This window comes from Balaenoptera physalus (assembly GCF_965194825.1).
Source record: "Balaenoptera physalus genome assembly, chromosome: 13".
In the NCBI taxonomy this organism is placed as follows: domain Eukaryota; kingdom Metazoa; phylum Chordata; class Mammalia; order Artiodactyla; family Balaenopteridae; genus Balaenoptera; species Balaenoptera physalus.
Window position 1 is genome coordinate 9795774 of NC_138892.1, and position 20135 is coordinate 9815908.

The 20135-nt window shown below is 57.1% G+C and overlaps 1 protein-coding gene across 1 annotated transcript; it reads left to right on the forward strand.

The window, feature by feature from the left end:
• The first annotated feature begins 833 nt into the window (after window positions 1-833).
• Window positions 834-11976, forward strand: CBX6 (chromobox 6). Its single transcript, XM_082420088.1, has 5 exons — window positions 834-1005; window positions 1186-1229; window positions 1387-1452; window positions 1595-1661; window positions 6175-11976. The coding sequence occupies exons 1-5, from the start codon at window positions 937-939 to the stop codon at window positions 7174-7176; spliced, it is 1248 nt and encodes a 415-aa protein (XP_082276214.1). The 5' UTR covers window positions 834-936; the 3' UTR covers window positions 7177-11976.
• The last annotated feature ends 8159 nt before the right edge of the window (window positions 11977-20135 follow it).

Here is a 20135-nt window from a genome sequence, read left to right on the forward strand (position 1 = left end):
GAATTAGAAAACACATAGGCGTGACCGCGAGGGCGGCTTCTGCCGAATGACCCAAGGATGACCCGCTTCGGGCTCAATCTGGTATGTAGGGAGTTCGTTGTCACCCCGCGGCCTCTCTTCCGAACCGCCCCACGGCCACATCTTCCTCGCTGCGTCTTCACCCGACCTCCCGGGCGAGGGCAGGTGCCGCCCAAGACCCCGGCAGAAAAACAGATGCAAAGGATCACCCCGGCCTTCCTCGGCCCCATTCACTGCCTCCCCCACCCTTTCCTGCGGTGGCGTTTTTGTTTTAATTCATCTGAACTGGTTACAAAACCACACTCCCACGAATACATAAATAATGGATAAGGGGTGGGGTGGGGGGCAATGTTTTAAAGAAATTCCCGCAGGGCCTGGCAAGGCAACAGCAAATGCATTTCTGCTGTATCATATTTAACTGTTTGCAAACTTCTGCTGGGAGGATGAGCAGGGGCTGCAGAGACTCCACCGCCCTTCCCCGCCCGGGGCCACGAGAGACTTGCAAGGGAGGGTTCAGAGGGAGAAGTTGTCAGCTCACGGGGGCCGAGAAGATGCAGAGGGGAATAAGAAAGTGTTTGTAAGATTGCACCGCCCCCAGCCCGGCTTCGCGCAGGCCAAGCATCTCCCTCCCGGCCTCCGGCCCCGGTTCCCCCAACCAGGCTAGGCCCCTTTAAGAACCAGCGCGCGCCCCCGCCCCGCGTGCGCTCACTTTCCCTAGCAACCGCCCCGGGGGAGGAGAAGGTCCTGGCAACGGCGCGCCAGCCCAGAGGGTCACGTGACGGCCCGCAGCTGGAACGCGAGCGCGCGCCCCGCCGCGCGCCCGCCCGCCGAGCTTGGGCGCTGTGGCGCGTGCGCGAGCGGTGCAGCACCGGCCGCGGGAGCAGGGAGTATTATGGGCTGTGGGTGCCGCTGAGCAAGATGGAGCTGTCTGCAGTGGGCGAGCGGGTCTTCGCGGCCGAATCCATCATCAAACGGCGGATCCGAAAGGTTAGCCGCCTCCCAGGGCGGGACGCCTAGCCCCGCAGCCGGTCCCCAGATCCGCGGGCCATCGGGGCGAAGCGGTCCCGCTAACCCGGGCTTTCTCGCCCACCCCCGCGCAGCCGCCTCCTCGCGTCCCCGCATCTTCCCCACCCCCACTCCCCCCTTTTTTCCTTCTCTGTTTTTCAGGGACGCATCGAGTACCTGGTGAAATGGAAGGGGTGGGCCATCAAGTGAGTGTCACGGGATCCAGGGGCGAGGGGGGAAGGGAGGCAGCGCACACCGGGGCCTTTTTTTTTTTTTCCTTGGAGGGTGCGCACATTTGCTCCCTCGCATGTGCCTCTGGCTCCCTGGTTTTCTTTTTTATTTTGTGCATGCGTAACTCGGCAGGTACAGCACTTGGGAGCCGGAGGAGAACATCCTGGACTCGCGGCTCATTGCAGCCTTCGAGCAGAAGTGAGTTTGGGAAGCTGGCAGGGGCGGCGGGGCTGAGGCTCGGCTGGGGCGCCGCGCGGGGAAGCGGGAGAGCCGGGGAGGGCAGCGCGGAGTGGGGCCCAGGAAGGGGCTCTTTTTAACCTCTGGCGTTTCTCGGCCGCAGGGAGAGGGAGCGTGAGCTGTATGGGCCCAAGAAGAGGGGACCCAAACCCAAAACTTTCCTCCTGAAGGTAACCTGGCCCAGCCCCAGCAGGCCCCTCTCGGGCCCCCAGCCCGGGCGCAACACGGGGCCTGCAGGGGAGGGACAGATCCGCGGCCGCCCAGGCGGGCGGGTCTTTCCAGAGGGGCCCCAGCTGGGCAGGGGGTGGTTGTGAGCCCCCGAAGAGCCCCTGGCAGCAGGCCCTGGCCAGCTCCAGCTTCAGCAAGAGGGGCCTGGGAATGGGGACAAGGGGGAAGGATAATCCTCACTGACAAAACCAGGGTCTGGGGAGGCCAGCAGGAAGCGGGTGGGTGAGGCAGGTGGGGTGCCCACCTGAGGGGGTGGCAGGGAGGTTGCTTCTGCACGTGAGAGCCCTCATCTCCCCCAGCCTTGAGCTGGTAGGGCTCTGCCTGGAATTAGAACCCAGGGGGAGAGTGAATTTGGTCTCCCTCATCCTGGGGAACAGGGAGAGGCTTTGCGGGGGGGGGGGGGCCACCTGCCTCCCTGCCCGCAGCTTCCCTCTCTCAGGATTTGTTCTGTATGCCTACCCTTCTGACAGAGGGATCCAACTTGAATTTGACTTTAAATCACTTCACTTTGAGTTTTATCACCCAGGCTGGGCCACTGGTTCTTAGTTTCGCCCACTTTTGGCTGTCTCTGGAGGCTCTAATGAGGATGGAGAGTGGGAGAGTAAAAGCAGAGCACATAAGCCTCGGCAAGGGAGGGCGACCTAGCTCCAGAGGAAGCCATCTTAGAGTTTTTTTGGTGTTTATTTTATTTTTTTTAGTGAGAAAGAACAGAGTCTGGGAAGGGAAAGCGAGATGACCCAAGGTGGCAGGCAAGGCTGCAGGCGGGCCTCCGTGGGCAACCACAGTCCCCCCCACTAGTGCTAAGGTTGTCTCAGGGCCCCTTCCCACCCCGACAGCCTGTGACTTTGTGGCAGTTGGCACGGGAAGGGCAGGCAGGACTCTGCAGAAAAGAGGCTGTGCAGAATGCAGAACTCAGTATCTCCAATTTGTCCTAAAGGCTCAAAGCCCAATTTGGGGGGGGCTCTCCAGCCCCCCACCCCCCAAAAGAACTGGGCAGAAGTGAAAGAAATAATGGTTTCCAGAATTACATATTTCTGTGACCCTTGTCGCCAAATTACACACATCTTAGGGGATCTCTGGGGTAACCTTAACTCTTGATGCTTCTTCGGAGGGATGGGGCAGAGCAGCTGGAGGGCCAGTGGGCTGTGTGACAGCCTCTCAGTGCAGCTGGAGTGCCCTCTAGCGGGGAAGTGAGTAATGACCATGAGCATTGATTCACAAAATGCTTTTCTTTTTTAATAGCTATATCTCCTGAGCTGGCTATGGGCCTAACACAGTGCTGAGCCCCACATGGATTATCTCCTTTAAATCTCTCAACAACCCTATGAAGTAGGGAATATTATCCCTATTTTGCAGATGAGAAGATCAAGGCCCAGGGAGGGGAAGTGATTTACCTGAGCTCCCACCACCCAGCTTCCTGGCTTCATCATGTCTCCTTTTCTTAACCCTGTCCCTCAGAGAGTACACGTCAGGTTAAGGGAGCAAGATGGACACACACACATACACACACAAAAAGGAAACTATGAAGGCTGTAGAGTTGGTGGGGCAGGGGATGGAGAGGCAGATGAGAGAACCTTGATCTGGACCTTAAAAACAGGTAGCGTGAGAGAGATAGATATTTGCAAGGGGTGATGGAGATCAGCTTGGTCTGAACCCATTGCTCTGTGGGTCACCAAGAGGCAGTGTGTATAGTAAACAAATTACACTCAGATAGCACTCACTTTCTGCAGGGAAATTTTCTGAAGAGAACAGGAGCCCCTGAGGTAGGCTGCATTATCCCCATTTTGTAGATAGAAAAGCTGAGGCCAGAGAGATTAAATAACTTGCCCGTGGTCACAGAGAGTGAGTGGTAGAGCCCAGGTCTTTAACCTTCCACATTATGTATGTATAGTACATGCCAACCCCTCAGAGCCGTGCCTGTCACACAGAGTGCAATAAATGCCTTGGGCTGTGGTTACCAGTTTTAATCCACAGGCAGACCCAGGTCCCACCTTCAAAGCATTCTCAACCTGGGGAGAAGAGCGGAGGAGGGTGAACCAGCCCGTTTTTAAAAATAATAATGTTTAGACATTATAAAGTAAGAAATATTTTTGTAGAAAGGTTGGAAACCATACATTAGAAAAAGATTACTGCTCATAAGCACCCGCCCCGCCCCTTGGATAGTCTAGTATTCTTCGAGTGCTTGCTGTGTGCCAGGCAGTGTGCTAACCAGGTAACATATACTGTGGTCAGAGGAGGCCCACTAAGCCGGGGTTTCATCCTGGATCTGGTGTTTGCCTTGCCTGCGCTCCTTGCCAGTCCCCAGGGACCATGCATCACTGCTGGACTCCGGCGTAACCATACTTACAGAGGTCCCACTCAGACCGCATGCAGAGAGACTAACCACCAACCCCTGGGGATCAGAAAGAGTGGGGAATCCCCTAAACTCCATGGGGGATGAACCTGCAAAAAGCCCTTGTTGCCATGCCAAGGGAAGGCTGGCTTTCCCCTGCCTTTGTCTGGGAAGGGGTGTGAGGGAACCAGTCCCTGGCTCCACTGGCTCGGAGCAGGAGGAGCTGGCAGCCCTGGCACAGGGCAGGTCGGGCCCACGTGTGCTGCCACCTAGTGGCTGGAGGGATGGTTAACTAAGCCACCCCAGGAAACCCCCAGCAGGGCTGGGAGGACCATGTGGCAGTAAAGTGTGCCTCTCCTACATTCTAAGTGACATCCTCGCTTATTCAGCATGTAAGTCCACAAACACCTCTTCTGGGGGTTGTGGTCAAATACAGTCTAGTCTTGTCTGAGAGGTGTACAGGCTGCCTCCCAGGTACTGGTCAAGCATCCAGCACTGTGGGGATGGGAGGTGGAGAGACCCGCAACCACAGATCCCACCCTTGGGGAGCTCACAGACTGACCATGGGAATGTGTCCTTCCTCTCTGCCAGCCCTAGCTCACCTGGCTGGAGGCAGTCACCACCTAATGGTCCCTCTTCCCCCCAGGAACCAGGGTATCTGTATAGAACCCAGATCCATCTCTACCCTCTGTCCAGCCATTGCTTTCAGTCCCTTGGCCACTCCATCCTCTCATCGCTGGGCGCTCTCTGCCTCCACCATTTGTCTTAGCAGGGCCCCTTCAGCAGGCCACCTGGGGCACAGTCAGCTCAGGAAGGACCAGGGTTTTTTCCTACTTAGGCTTCATCCTCCACAACTGGGACCTAATCTGTGCTCCTCTGGACCCTGTACTTCCTCTGTTGTATTGAATCACCCTGCACCCTAATTGCCTGTTACTTGTCTTCTCTGTGGAGCACAGCCCCCTAGGGGTAGAAGCTGTGTGTGGTCATAGTTGTAGCCCTAAGCAGCTGGCACGTGACTCATCAGTACTTTCTTAGTGAAGGAAGGACTGGCCATGGAGGATGGCTTACATAACCTTGTGAGTCTCTTGCCCTAGACCTGGAGTCTCTTAGGGCCCTGCTACGCACACCCACACCCCACACACACACCCCCTCGCATCTTCCATGAGACAGAAGGTGAGCTGCTGCAGAGCCCTGGCCGGGCTTTATAGTTTCACCCCTGGGAGTGTGTGCAGCTGGGCCCAGGAGCCTGGGACAGTATCCCTTGCTCCCCACAGACTTCTGCTCAGCCATCCGGTCCCCAGGCCATCTTGGCACAGAGAATATGAAGTGGCTGATCCCACCTCTTAGTCCATCCCCACCAAACCCATGTCTACCTGGGGTGGATGCCAACCAGGCTTTAGGTGCTGGCTTTGGAGTCTGTTGGCACCAATTTGCTCAGACCCAGGCCCTGAGCCAGACCCTGGGCAGTCAGATGAATCAGACCCAGGAGGGGAAGTGCCGGGGGCGGGGCTGGGGGGTGGGGTGGGGAGTGGGGTGCTGGGAGTGAGGAGGAGGAGCCAAGGGTCTGTCCCAGAGCTGGTGATGAGCTGAGGAGGCAAGGCTGAGCTGGAGGTGCCTCCTGTTCAGAGGGAGAGAAGGAGCTCAGGGCATCTGCTAATAGGTCCGTAGGGCTGGGGTATGGGGTGAAGGTGGGAGGGGTCGCCCTTGCCTTTCTGTCACCAAAAATTAGTCCATGGAGGAACGCTGGGCTGGGATCCTCCCAGGGCGGGGTTGATCAGGGGCTTCTTTCCGTGCAGTGTCCTGGCTGCTGACACTCCTCTGTGTCAGCAAGGGCAGCCACCGACCCGTCTGTCCCTCGGACCCACGGCCAAACTTGGAAAGTTAGTCTTGGAGCTGGGCCTGGATGAGGGTCTGACTTGCCCTCCAACCTTCCACACTTTGTTATCACCCGTCTGAACCTGTTTTCCTTTTATCGCTAAGGCAAGGTCAAGAGCACCACTGATTTCTTAAGTGCTCTCAGGATGGCTTCTTGAGACCATACTTGTGGGTGGCTGGTGCAGGGGTGTCCAGAGGAGGTCAGCGGGCGGCCGAGCCCTCAGCCACTGCCTCCCTCTGTCCCGCAGGCGCGGGCCCAGGCGGAGGCCCTCCGCATCAGTGATGTGCATTTCTCGGTCAAGCCGACCGCCAGCGCCTCCTCGCCCAAGCTGCATTCCAGCGCTGCCGTGCACCGGCTCAAGAAGGACATCCGCCGCTGCCACCGCATGTCCCGCCGCCCCCTGCCCCGCCCAGACCCCCAGGGGGGCAGCCCCGGCCTTCGCCCGCCCATCTCACCCTTCTCCGAGACCGTGCGCATCATCAACCGCAAGGTCAAGCCGCGGGAGCCCAAGCGGAACCGCATCATCCTGAACCTGAAGGTGATCGACAAGGGCACGGGCGGAGGCGGCGCCGGGCAGGGGGCCGGGGCCCTTGCCCGCCCCAAAGTCCCTTCACGGAACCGCGTCATCGGCAAGAGCAAGAAGTTCAGCGAGAGCATCCTGCGCACGCAGATCCGCCACATGAAGTTCGGTGCTTTCGCGATGTACAACAAGCCCCCGCCCGGCCCTCTGCCGCCCCCGCCAGCCACCAAGGCCGACATCGCCGCCTCCCCTGGCCAGGGGCTGCTCCTGGCAGCCCCCAGTGCCCCGTACGACGCCCGCAGCTCCAGCTCCTCCGGCTGCCCTTCGCCAACCCCGCAGTCCTCCTCCGACCCGGATGACGCGCCCCCCAAGCTGCTCCCCGAGACCACGAGTCCATCTGCCCCCGACTGGCGGGAGCCCGAGGTGCTTGACCTGTCCATCCCTCCCGAGGCGGCGGCCACCAGCAAGCGGGCGCCTCCCGATGTCACTGCGGCTGCCAGCCAGGCCCTTCCCGCGGCCCCTCAGCCTGTCGGCGCCGCCTCAGAGCCCGAGGCTGGAGACTGGCGCCCTGAGATGTCACCCTGCTCCAACGTGGTCGTCACCGATGTCACCAGCAATCTCCTGACGGTCACTATCAAGGAATTCTGCAACCCTGAGGATTTCGAGAAGGTGGCTGCTGGGGTAGCAGGCGCCGCAGCGGGGGGTGGCAGCAGTGGGCAGAGCAAGTGAGGGGCTCCACCAAGGAGGGGGGTTTGGGGGGCCCTCCTGCCCAAAGTCATACTCTTGCTCCCGCCCCCGCCCCCGCACTCAGACAACCCTGCCTGTGCTTTGCTTGTTTCAAATGGCTCAGTGTTGACCCCGGGATGGGGCTGGGCAGTTGGAGCCCCCTGAAGCCCAGTGGGAGGGGCGGTCCTGGAACGGGGTGGGGCTAGGGTGGGGCCAGGACACTGGGAAGTCCTCCCTCTTGTCTCTTGGCCCCCTCCCTGCCCACGCACAGTGGGGCCTGCTGGGTGGCTCCTGGGGAGCCCCGGAACTTGGGGTTCAGCTGCCCCCTCCACATCCCATCTCTCCCCAGCTTGCTTCCAGCTCTCGCGCACAGCATCTGATTTCTCGGTGCTAACCCGGCAGCTGCTGGGGCCCCTTAGGGGACCCCATCCCAGCTGGGCACCGTCCCTTTCCTTCTTCCAGATGCCCGGGAAGGAGGGGCAGGGATGGGAAAGCCCGGACAGAGGTTGAGGTGAAGGCGGCCTTGGCCCCTCCTCGCCCCCACCCACGAGGGCGGCAGGAGCAGGGCCCACTTTCGGACGAGACCCAGGCAGGTCCCCGTGGGCCTCACCCACCCATCTCTTTCCTCGTCCCGCTCTCAGAGGCGGGAGGGACTGGCACGGGCCTCACCTGCCACGGCCTCCCAGCATCTAAAGGCCCCTCAGTTCTCGACCAAAGGTGCTACAAGAGCCTGCTGCGCGGACTTCCGATTGCGCATGCGCCTGCCGTCCTGGGTGGGTCTGCGTGGATCCGTGTGTGCGTTGGCCCCTGGGCCCGGCTCTCGAGGCTGCGCCCTTTAGGGTTCCTCACAGTAAGGTCGTCAGATCGAAGGCCCGGAACCCTCCCTTGCCATCAGCCGGGCCTGGGACGTGGCCCAGGTCTGAGGAGTTTGCTGTGGAGGCCGATCCTCCCAGCCCGTGTGTGCGGGGGGCACGCATCCCACGCCCTTCTCCTTTGGGGCGGTCAGACGTGGCATGGTGGGGACCGAGGCAGAGGGGAGACCCCCGTCCCAAGCTTCCTCTTCCTCCCGGGTGTTCGGGGGGAGTAGGAAGCCTGGACACCGTTCCGAGGGTCTCCGGCTTCTCCGGCCCCCTCTCTCTTGCTTCTGACCGCCCAGGCTTTCTCACAGACCAGGCTGCTTGTAGCAGCGGGAGGCCTCTGGTGCCCTGGGCAGCTTCTCTTTCCTCTGCTGCCAGGGAGCTGAGGTGTCCATGCCAGTGGCAGAGACCAAAACCCCAATTTTAGGCCGGGTACTGGGAGGGCAGGATGGCCGAAGCTGGGGTGGGGGACGGAAGAGGGGGCCTGTGTCCTTCAGGAGAGCGGGCATGTGCGGGACCAGGGGTCTGGTGGGCAGGGGAGACAGCCCTGCTGGCCAGCCCTGAGGCGCTGCCCGGACTCAGTTTGCCATGAGTGGCGTGTCCTTGCACGTGGCTCAAGGTGGCTTCCTGGTATGTGGGCTGAGAGCCATGATGGCAGAAAGGGAATTCCAGTTCGGAAACAAACGCCTTGGTCGTAAGCACGGGAGGACTGTTTCTTCCGAATCTCCCCGCCAGGGATTGTGGCAGGGCCCCTGACCCTCCCCGCCCCAGGATGTAGAACGGGGGCCGTCACAGGGTTTGGGGGACTGGTGCTCCTGGACCCCTCCCCACCCTGCCCTTTGTGTTGGCTCTGTGGCCGTCCAAGTGCCAATTGGCTTCCCCCCAAATAAGGGCTGGTATTTCTCCTCTGTCCTTAGAGGGGATTTCCCCCCCGACCCCCACCCCAGGTGAGTGTCCACCTGGGTGCCAGTTACAGGTGTTTCCAGAGACCATAGAAATGTGTTTTCCTGAGAGTCCGTGTCATTCGTGACTTTTTTTGTAAAGAAGTTGTGTTTTCAGAGGTGATTTTATGACAGGAAAGTGAAAGAATTAGTTTTGCAAAAAACAGAAAAAAAAAAAAAAAAAGAGGGGAAAAAAAGAAATAGAAAAAAATATTGTGGGATTCCTATGGGGTTGGGGGGGTGGGGAGAAAGAGATATTTAAAGAAAAACTAGTAACGCAGTGATTGCACAGGTGAGGCGGCAATGTTAGGAACGTGGATAGAGGCCCAGGCCCAGCTGGGAGGCTCCCAGGCACGGCAACTGCCCTCCTTCCTTGGCCCGAGGCAAGGTAAGCCCTCCCTCCTGCGCTGGACCCAGACTCCACACCTGTCCCCGCTTGAGGGGAGGGATGACCCCTGATCCCAAGGGAATTTGCCAGAAGCTGCAGGGGCCAGGCAAATAGAGCTGAGATTTGGGGAGGTAGGAGTCAACAGGGGTCGCACCATCACCGGGACCCATCGTTGGTGACTTTCTCCAGGAAGGCTGGTGAGTAGGTACAGTTGGGTTCCTTGCCTTCCTCCATTCCTTTGCCAGCCTGTTGGGCCGTATGGTCCCTCCACCGCCACCCCGTGGGGGAATCTCCCTCCCCATCGCCCCAATGACCAAGACACCCCCGAGCTTCCCTGGCCAGGTAGGGGATGCAAGCTTCAGGAAGACAGGAGCTATGGACTCTGGGAGAGTATTAGGTGGTGATCAGAGGAGGTTGGGGGTAGCCGCAGGGAGAGGGAGTGCCTGCCCCTTCTCTTTTCACAGGGAGGGTGCTGCCCTTGACCCCCAGCTGTGCAACCCTGCCCCAGCCCGTGCAGAGGCACGCATGCACACTGCTCCCAGGCGGGCAGCTCCCCTGAGGGCCTAAGTGGGCACCTGGTCAAGAGCAAGCGGAGCCCTCCTTACCTCTCTCCCAGGGTGGCTCTGAGCGGGGTCCCACCGCCCCCCAGCACACGCTTGCACGGATCAGCCTCCCATGGGCCCTTCCTCCCCCATTGCTGCTTTTCCGTTTGCCTATTACCAAGCAGAAGTTGCAGTCTGGTTTGCTTTATTTTTATATGTGAAATACCCCTCAAAGCCGGATCTTCTCCCATGTTCAGTAGTGGCTGGGGTCATCTCCCCCTGATGCCACCCTCTCCCCACCCCCATGTCATAGGAAACAGATGAGGTCTGGTGTCTCTGGCTTGAGGTGGGAAGTTGGGACCCATTCCTGTCTCATTCCCCTCCCGGATCCTCAGTTTGCCCTTCTGTGAAATGGGTGTATTGGGCGGCACAGCTTTTTCATAAAGCACTGCTGGTGTCCAGGCAGCTGCTGAAGATTAGGTGGTGGTCGAGGTTGCTGGCACTGGGGCCTCCAGCCTCCCACAGTCCCGTTTCATTCTCACCCTGCAAAGCGGTCAGGGTCAAAGTGGGCTTCAGCCTTCCTCTGCCCTGGAAAGAGGTGATGATCAAGTCCCCAACCTCAGTGTGAGGCAGGCAGAGTGGGAGGGGTCACCCCACTTACAAGACCAGGAAACTGAGGCTCTAAGAGGCAAGCTACTTCACTGGAGCGAAGAGCCCAGCTGCTCTGGCCTTTTGGGGGAAGCCTCTTTAAAAGGTGGGGACCTGGGCCTTGGAGCCACTGCAAAGCCAGGGGGTACCCGCGAGCCAGGCGGTCCCGGGTGAGGAGTCAGCCCAGAGGAGGAAACCGTTAGCTCGGGGAGCTGGGCTGCCACCAGCCTTTCTAGCCTCCGGGTGGACCCAAGTGGACGCACCGCCTTTTCTGCCTTTGGGGGTTTTGTTGGTTGTTGTTGGTTTGATTTTTTTTGTTTTTTTTTTGGGTTTTTTTTGCACTTGGCCCACGCTGGACAGTGGAACCCGCCTGGTCAGTTCCACTTCCAGGCTCCCATGCACTAGCCCAAGGCAGCCTCTTGAGGGCTTGTATGGTTTAAGGAATCACTTTTGAAAAAAGAAAGAAAAGTGTTTAAAGGTTTTCGTTTTTTCTCTGTCTGCATCTCCTCTCAGATTCAGAAAGCCCAGAATTAGGGGCTAAAACTCTAAGAGAGGGGGTGTCCCCGGCCTGACCCTGTCTTGCTGATAGTCACCAAGACGCCAAAATAGGGGGGACAGGCTGGGTGGAGACTGAGGCACCCGCTTCCCAGGCCTGCGGGGTCCCCCCCCATCCCGCCTTGAAGGAGTCAGCACCCCACTCCAACAGTGACTGAGCGCCTACTGTATGCAGTGCTCTGGCTAGGCAGAGCGGGGCTGGTGGTCTAACGAGGGACCCCCTTGCAAGAGGCCACAGTAGAAGGAACCAAGGGTTCTGGGTCTTCCCCCTGCTGTAGGGTGGAGTAGAGATGGAGACTTCTTGTTGTTGGTTTTAATTTAAAAACACAAAGGCCTAAAGAAATGTATCTTATAATTTTTTTTAATTTTTGAAAAGCTCATTTAATGAATTGTGCACGAATGAATTCTATATATATAAAATATACATATATAGCTCTATATTTGGGGAGGGGCACTGTCTCTTTTTTCTCTCTCTCATTTTAAAAATGAAGTGTCGTTGCCTTCGTCTGTGGTTCAACCATCCAGCTCCCAGCTGGCTAAACTTTGCCTCCAGTGGTTCAAGACAGGAAACTAGTAGGGTGAACAGGAGACCGGAGATGGGGACGCCGCCTCAGCGTGGGGCTGGGTCCCCAGGCCACAGGCCCCTCTCCCAGAGGTTGCAGGTGGAGAAGACGCCTTGTGTTGGGTGTGGCTTTTGGTTCTGTTGTTGCGGGTTCGGTTGTTTCTGGGCCGGGGGAGGGGCGTCTGTGCTGATTACTCTGTCTTGTATGTTTTGTTCTGCTGCTCTTCAATATCGTATCAATGCCAGGAAGGGGGCACGAAAAGCCTCTTTTGCCCCCCCCCTCAAATAAATTGTCACATTCCGAAGCTAAGGTCTAGCCCCAGGTCTGTCTCATTTCTTCCGGCTGGGACTGTGGTCTTTAGAAAGCTCAGGCCATGCCTCTCCTGGTGCGGGTGCAGCGAGGAGAGGGGGGGCCCTGGCCCTCAGCGGTGGCAGGCCAGCGCTCCGGCCCGATTCCAAGATCCCCGCCTCCCACCCCACGTCCACCTCGTAAGGGAGATGAGCTTGAGGAGAGTCCCCCTACACAGGTAAGCTGCAATGCGTGCCACTTCTTGGAACCCGGAGACTACCTGGTCAGCGGGCACGTGGGAGGGGTGGGGCTCCCGCCACTGTCCGCCCCCCAGTTGGAGTCACAGCACCCGCAGAGAGGGGGCCCCGGGGACTGGATCCCTAGCCAGCCGGTCACCACAGGGCCTGGGAGGGAGCAGGCCAGGGTTGGGGGCACGGGCTACCCTTGCCCAGTAGTAGCCCTTGCTAACAAGCTGCTTCAGCTCAGAGAAACATCTGTTTTCTGGGCGCTCATGTGCCTTCTCTGATGAGACGAGCAGCCTTGGGGAGCCCGTTGGACGCCCACAGGGATCCAAAAGCAGCAGACCCCGCTAATTCCCGTGCCTTCCTCAAGGATCTGCCACTCCGCCCATGTCCGTGAGCGGCACCTCCATCCCTCCACGGCCACCCGTTTGCCAGGCCTGGAACAGGTGTCGCCTTCCAACCCTCCCCTTCCCCACCACCCTCACCCCCTTGTTGTGAAACCCCCAAGGCTCGCCTCTCAAAGGTCTCCCCACCCTGCACCCCCATCTCACCTGTCCTGACCCCGGCTCCTTTGGCAAAACCTCCCTGATCTGTCGCACTCTCCCTGCACCTCCCCCCACCCCTGCTCTTCCACATGATGCGGATGCCGCAGGGGCCTGGCAGCCCTGCCGAGAGCCTTCAGGAAGCCCACTGCCCTCGGATCGTGTCTAAAGTCCTCCCCACCACTCTATCCAGGGAGAGCTCCCTGCCTGAGCCCCCTCCCCATCCCCCGTCTCGCTACGCAAGAGTCGCAGCTCGGTGCCTGGCACATGGACCCTTGATTCATCTTTTTCTAACTGTCACCAAGCTCGGTTCTCCTTCCTTACTAATGCGGTCAGTGAGGCTTGAGAGCGGCCGAGCGGTAGACATGGGGCGCCAGTGTGACTCATCCAGCTGGCCCTGGTCAAAGAAGAGCCCGTCTCTGTCCGAGTCTGGTCTCCGTACAGAAGCCGGGCAGGGAGATGGGAAGATGGGTGAGGGGGTGGAGCCCAGTGTGGAGTCAGGCTGACCTCCTCCGTGGTACCTGCTCCACGTGCACCGCTGCCTTGCTTCCACCTTGTCGTCTTGCCTGGCTCAGTGCTCTGTTCTCCAGAAGTCCTCATGCGGTACTTGGTTCAACAACAGCAGCAACACTGGTGAGCGCTCTCCCATCCCCCCCCACCCCTCCCACGCTCCCCGGTGACCAGTGCGGCCTCGAGCGGTGAGCCAGTGTCACGGAGGAGCGCCAGGGGTTTGAAGACATTCCTTTGCCCCCAGTGGCACAGTGGAGGGGAACTTCCCTCCAGCACGTGTCTTTGCCCCCTGCCCCTGCCCATCTCTCTGGGATTGAGAACACGGGGGCTGCCCTTGGGAGGCGGGTGCGTTCAGGGATTAGTGTCACGACCGTCCCTTATCACGAGTGCTGCTGCCATCTCTTAGCAGCTATGTCTGCCTATTAGTTGCAGATGAATGAGTGTGACCATGGCAGCTTCTTAAGGTGGATGGGAGGGTCCGTGACGGGGACCGGGCAAGACCACGCAACTCGGCTGAGGTCAGTCAGGGCGCTGTACATGCGGTGCTGGTGTCAGAGGGCTTGTCTGCCAGGCAGTGCCTGACCAGTCCCCCCACCCACTCCCCTCGCCCTATTCCTGGGCCTCACCAGGAGTGCGGGTCAGCCATGGGGTGAAGTTCAGGATTTGGGGCAAGGTGTAGAGAGTAGGGGTTGAGATGGTATGAGAGTGACAGTTTTGCAAAATTATTCAGTCGTTTCATAGAAGCTGAAAGTGTAATGGTTTTTCTGTCCTAGTTAAGCTGTACCTGAAGTGAAGGGGGTGGGTCAGAGTGGCAGCATCTAAATGCCGAGCCCCCCTCAACCAGATCCCAAGCGTGTGTGCCCATCTGCACCCTCTTTGTTCAGGCTGCTGGCTTCTGAGGGTTCACACTTCACAAAGGCCTCTGGCTGGGAGAGGCCACACAAGGATAGCTCACCCACAGGGTGGGGCCTGGAAGGGAGCAGCGGGTGAGCGGGCGTCCTGGCCTCCAGACATCTGAGCCTCTGAGAGTCAGAGGAGGGACAAAGGCCGGGACTTGAAATCACCTCGTGAGCTATGATGAGGCCTGGACGTGGCCGAGGCAGTGGGGTTGACAGGAAGTGGCCAGAGAGATTTAGAATATTGAGGATTTGGTGATTGGCTTTGAGTGCTGTGAGAGGGACCCTCTGAAAACCTCCTGGGTATCTGGTGTAGGCATATGAATGGGTGTTGGCATCACAGGCTGGGGGACCGGCAGAGGAGTCAGCCCGGGTGAAGCTGAGTGCAGTTTGGGACACCTTGGGTGCGAATCCGACAGAGGGGCCAGGAGGAATTTTCATCCAGAGATTTGAGACTCCTGCCCTCCCAGGTGCTGCTGGAGAAATCTGTCCCTTTGCTGAAGAGTCTTTGCCCCCAGGTGCACCTCAGCTCTGAGACGACTGGTCACCAGACATCCTGGAAGGACCAGGATGAGGACTTAGGTGCTTAGCTGCCGAGGCCACTGGGATATCCAGCCCCTGCCTGCCACCCCTACCCTCCCAATTTCATGCCTTTCATCTGGGTGAGGTTGTGAGGCAGGTGGCTGGGGGATGATGAACCCCATCAGACAGGTGAGGAGGAGGGGCAGGGGGGCTTCCCAGGGTCACTCAGAAGCAGAAGAGTGGACCCCAGGTCTCGGGCGTGATGGATAGAAGCTTCTGAAGAGCTAGCTGCTCAACACAGTACTTAGAGATACTAAAGAAAATAGAACATTCTTTTAAATACCCAACTGAGCTTCCAAGAGAGTAAAGAAATCCCTGGGGACCAAAAACAAACAAAGAGGAAGCCAAAATCAGGGTGACAAGCAGATGCCGATCCTTAGGCTGCCCCGCAGGGTGGGTGGCACAGGGACAGGGGCGGGGAGGTGTTGGCCTTTGCCAATCTTGGTAACCAAGAAGCTTGGATTTTACATCTATGTAGGGATGGGAGACAAGACCTTGGGCCCCTTCCAAGAGAGATTTGGAACTGAAACACCTCAGTAAAGCTGGACCCGTATCCTCAGTGAAAGAGCAAATGGGGAAAAAACAAGAACAAAAAAAACCGTCCTTTTGCAAAAAGCAGAAGAAGTTGTCAAAGAAGTTGGCTCATTTTTGGCTCTGTGGGAAAAATAAAAATGAAGTCTCTCTTGAGAAATTATAACTCTAGACCTTCCCTCACACAAAATTTGAGGTTTGGATTTGCATTGCCCACACAGTCCCAGAACTCCTAAGTCTGGAAATTAATATAAAAAGCAAATGTGGGGTGAGTTACACCCACAGAGCATGTCCCTCTCTGGAGGGACATTCCCATAGTAAAGGCCACGTGGGATACTCACAGATAAAACCGTTGTTAACATGAGCTCTCAATCCCAAATTACAAAACATACAAAGAAGCAAGCCACAAACAGCAGAACAACAAACAGCAATATATAGAATCCTGCATCTGACGTGTTATTTTCAAACACACATCGAAGATTTCCAAAAATGATGATGAATATCATGTAGTAGGACATAAAGCAAGTCCCAATAAATTTCAAGAAGTTGGTATCACAGATCATGTAGAAGTTAAAAATCAATAGCAAAAATATAACTAAAAGACAAAACCTCGTGTACTTGGATAGTAACCCAGATCTCTCATTCACCTACATCTTGCTCCTTCCCCAAACGTCTGAAATCTCTTTAGAACAATGAGATTCCAGGATGGATGTAAAAGTGCTGGTAGACGGCAGTCACACAGGAGGAGCACAGCCAGTGTGAGTTGAAACTGGGTGGGAACAGGTCCCTCCCTGGTCTCTGGACGGGATGTGATCATTAGAGCAAAAGACCAAATTCTTCTCTGTCTTTTCCAAAAATGAGCTCAGTGTGTGACAAAGACATGAGCCTGCATTTAAATGACAGCCATCCGCAATCAGCCTTTATGAGCCAGAGGGTCTGGGAAACATTTATGCAGAGCCAACGTGGGCTGATGGAAATGGGACAGAGCAGGTGGCAGGGGTTCTCAGTGCTGTGTCATAATGCCGAGGCCCCCTGCCGACGAGCAACGTGCTCTTTTGGGGTGGACTTGGAGGTCCCTAGGGGTTCTCTGTTAAGGCTCCAATACTCCCACCTGCGAGCCAGGAAATAGGACACACTTTGGAAGAGGCACACGTGGACTCTGTCCCCCACAGGGACTCATTAAAGTGATTGTCATCTCACTGGCTCCCTAGGCAATCCTTGCAGGCACTCACAGCTCGGTTTCCAGGCAGTAGCGTGCTGGTGGAGGCTTGCTGCCCTCCCCATCCCTGGCCCCCTCCCTTGCTCATCGCCTGCCTGCCTTTCACAACTCAGGCACTGTGAAGAGACCCTTGTCCAGGTTCAGGTGGCCAGGACACTCCCCTCTCAAGGCCTCGGTGTTCCTCAGCAGTAAAAGAGGCCAGGATTCCCTGCTTGGCACGGTTACTTGGGAGGACTGAACGTGACGGGTGAGAAAGGGTTTTGTTCAAGCACTGCATGGGTAAGAAGGGCCGTCTTCCCGATCTATGTAGCCGGAGTCGACCACTCCTCTGACTTCCCGTCCCGGAGTTCTAGCCTTCTGTTCACCAGTTCTTGATGCCCTCCTCCCGTGTGACAGCTCGACGATGGTAGAAAAACAGTGGACAAGTCTGAGCTCTGCCAGCTGTGTGATCTCAGACTGGTCAATCACCCTCTCTGGGCCTCTGTAACCTCTTCTGTAAAACGGGGGAGAGGGCTTCCTCGAATTGTCTTTTCCAACTCAGAATGACTCTAAGGATAACTAATGCATACAGAGTGGACTTCGCAAGGACTGACTCATTAAATCCTCACAATCCAGACAGCACAGTACCCACAACATATAGATGAGGGAACTGAACTCAGAAATGCAAAGTAACTTGCTCAAAAATTCCTACGTGGTAGAGGTGGGGTTTGAACCCATGCCGTCATACTTACCCACCATGCCGGCGTCCTCCCAGTGTAGCCTAGTAGGTGAGGGCTCAGTCACTGGAGCTGGACTGCCTGCCTGAGTGGGACGCTGGGCATATTGCTCATCTCTTCTGTGCCTCCATATCCCCATCTGTAAAATGGGGGAGGAGAGTAATAGCTCCCTTCCTCGTGGGATTGCAGGGAACTCGGCTGAGGGCTCCACGGGCCAGGCTCTGAGCTGCCCACTCGAGTTTCATTCCGGCCTTAACCCTCCCGTGGTACAGCCAAGGAAACTGGAGAGGCAGGTTGAGTCACTTGCTCCAGGTGGTGCTAACTTGTGGAGCTGGGACTGAAATCCAAAAGCCCCGACTTCAAAGTCCGTGCTTTCAACCACTCTGCTTCACCTCCATGTGATGCCCTCAAACTCCACATTCAAAACCAAGCTCCGGACTGCAAATTGGCACTCCCCGCAGCTGCCTGACTCACCACCCTCCCTGACGGGGGCCTGAACCCGGCACCTTGTCTTTGACTCATCCCTTCCCAGCTAGTCCCCAGCATCGTGACTCACTGACCCCTGAATGGAAAAGCCACTCCCACCCCTCCCTTCCTCCTCAGCCCTGCTGCCCGCCCCAGTCCAGACCCCAAAGCTAGGGACAATGGATACCAAGTACCCCCCTTCCAATGGGTAGACTTGCAAAGGAGCTGGACGAAAATGCTCCTGGTCCCTCAGCCCTCCCAGGCTGTGGGTCTAAGGAGCCATGTGGGAGGTGGGGTTGGAGAGGGAACTGTCTTTAGAGACAGTTGGCATCACTCCCCAGCCTCAAGCCAAGTGAGGGAGCGTCAGAGAGCACGGGAGCACGGCATGTGTCCACCGGGGTTTGGGAGGTGAGGCCACTAGGGACAAAGGCGAGAGGCTGGCTTGAGTCCCCTGTTTCCACAAGGCAGGCAGGGACTGAGCTGCTCTGGGGACAGTCTGCACTCCCAGCATTTGGGGGCCAGGATGCAAGAATGTTTCCCGGGGTCCCAGGGGGAACCTTGGAGAAGGTGGCTGGTTTGAGGTCATTTTGAATTAGGATCCGGCCCCAAGAGGGTTGGGGTGGGGAGGAATAATAAGGAAGGTGCACGTGATCCTATCAGAAGACTTCATGTTGGGTGGACCCCCAGTGACAGGTGCTGAAGGGGTGTTGTGAGTGCCAGCCAGGGGATGCTTTGCCCGGGTAGGAACTGCAGGTGGGACATCCCTAGTGATGCAGGCTCTCTGAGGAACCCACAAAAATGCCCCTAAGGAGAAAGAGCCAAGCCAGCTCCCAGGCACTCACCTAACCCACCTGAAAACACAGGCTCTCCTGAGGACACCTGAGCCAGCCAAGCCAGCCTTACCTTGTTACCTCTCTCTCCTCCCTGCCCCAAGCTCCAGCCCTGGAGAAACCAGAGGCAACTGGTGGGGGAAAGGGCAAGGGGAGAGCAGACCAAACTGGGGTCTTAGAGGAAAAGCCCACCGTGCCTCCCTCCTGCTATATAGGTCTTTTTTTTTTTTTTTTAACTTTTGGCTGTGTTGGGTCTTTGTTTCTGTGCGAGGGCTTTCTCTAGTTGCGGCAAGTGGGGGCCACTCTTCACCGCAGTGCACGGGCCTCTCACTATCGCGGCCTCTCTTGTTGCGGAGCACAGGCTCCAGACGCGCAGGCTCAGTAATTATGGCACACGGGCCTAGTCGCTCCGCGGCATGTGGGATCTTCCCAGACCAGGGCTCTAACCCGTGTCCCCTGCATTGGCAGGCAGATTCTCAGCCACTGCACCACCAAGGAAGCCCTATATAGGTCTTTGAATTTAAGGCAGACTTGAGCTGGGGGAGAGGAGAAGCTTTGACTAGAGCTTAGAGCTTTGCTATTAGACCCGACTATTTTAATACCTAAAAAATAAGATAAAGCCCAAAAGTGACTGAACAAGCTCTGAGATATGCCTAGGATCTCATCCAGAGGTAGGGAAGTTTGGGTCAACAGAACAGGTTAACAAGGCAGCCACTGAGAAAGGGTAAAATTCTTTCTGCCTGCTGCCCGCCAAGCACTGCTCATCCTGTGTCTCCCTTCACTGCCTCAGCCTCCTAACAGGCCCTTTTACTTTCTTCTCCTGTTCCTACCGACCCTTGAACCCCGTCCTAGTCTACCAGGCTGAGGCCTGCCAGAACAGCCTTCCCTGCACTGTGCTTTCATCCAGAGAGACAGTCTATCCTAGTGGTCATGAGCTTCGATGTCTCTGTTTGGATCCCAGCTCCTTGACTTGGCAGCTGAGTGACCTGAAACAAGTTGCTTAACCTCTCTGTGCTTCAGCATCACTATCTGCAACATGTGGATCGTGATAGCAGCATGCCTATTACACTATAGTTTTGTGAGTCTTTAAATGATTACATATAAAGCCCTTAGGAACATAGTAAGAAGCATTTCAGCGTTAGTGATCATCATTATTCTCAAATGCTTCCTTCTTTTTTTTATATATATTTATTTATTTATTTATGGCTGTGTTGGGTCTTCATTCCTGTGCGAGGGCTTTCTCTAGTTGCGGCAAGTGGGGGCCACTCTTCATCGCGGTGCGCGGGCCTCTCATTATCGCGGCCTCTCTTGTTGCGGAGCACAGGCTCCGGACGCGCAGGCTCAGTAATTGTGGCTCACGGGCCTAGTTGCTCCGCGGCATGTGGGATCTTCCCAGACCAGAGCTCGAACCTGTGTCCCCTGCATTGGCAGGCAGACTTTCAACCACTGTGTCACCAGGGAAGCCCCTCAAATGCTTCCTTCTTGCTGTGTAATCTCGGGAAAGACCCTTTCCTTCCCTGCTTCTCAGTTTCTGTATCTGAAAAATAAATTGTGTGTGGGTACAATTTACTTGTGGCTACAGCTAATGCTGGTGGCAGACAAACTTCAGTGAGGAGAGAGTCCCAAGCCTGGACCCACCCCACGGTG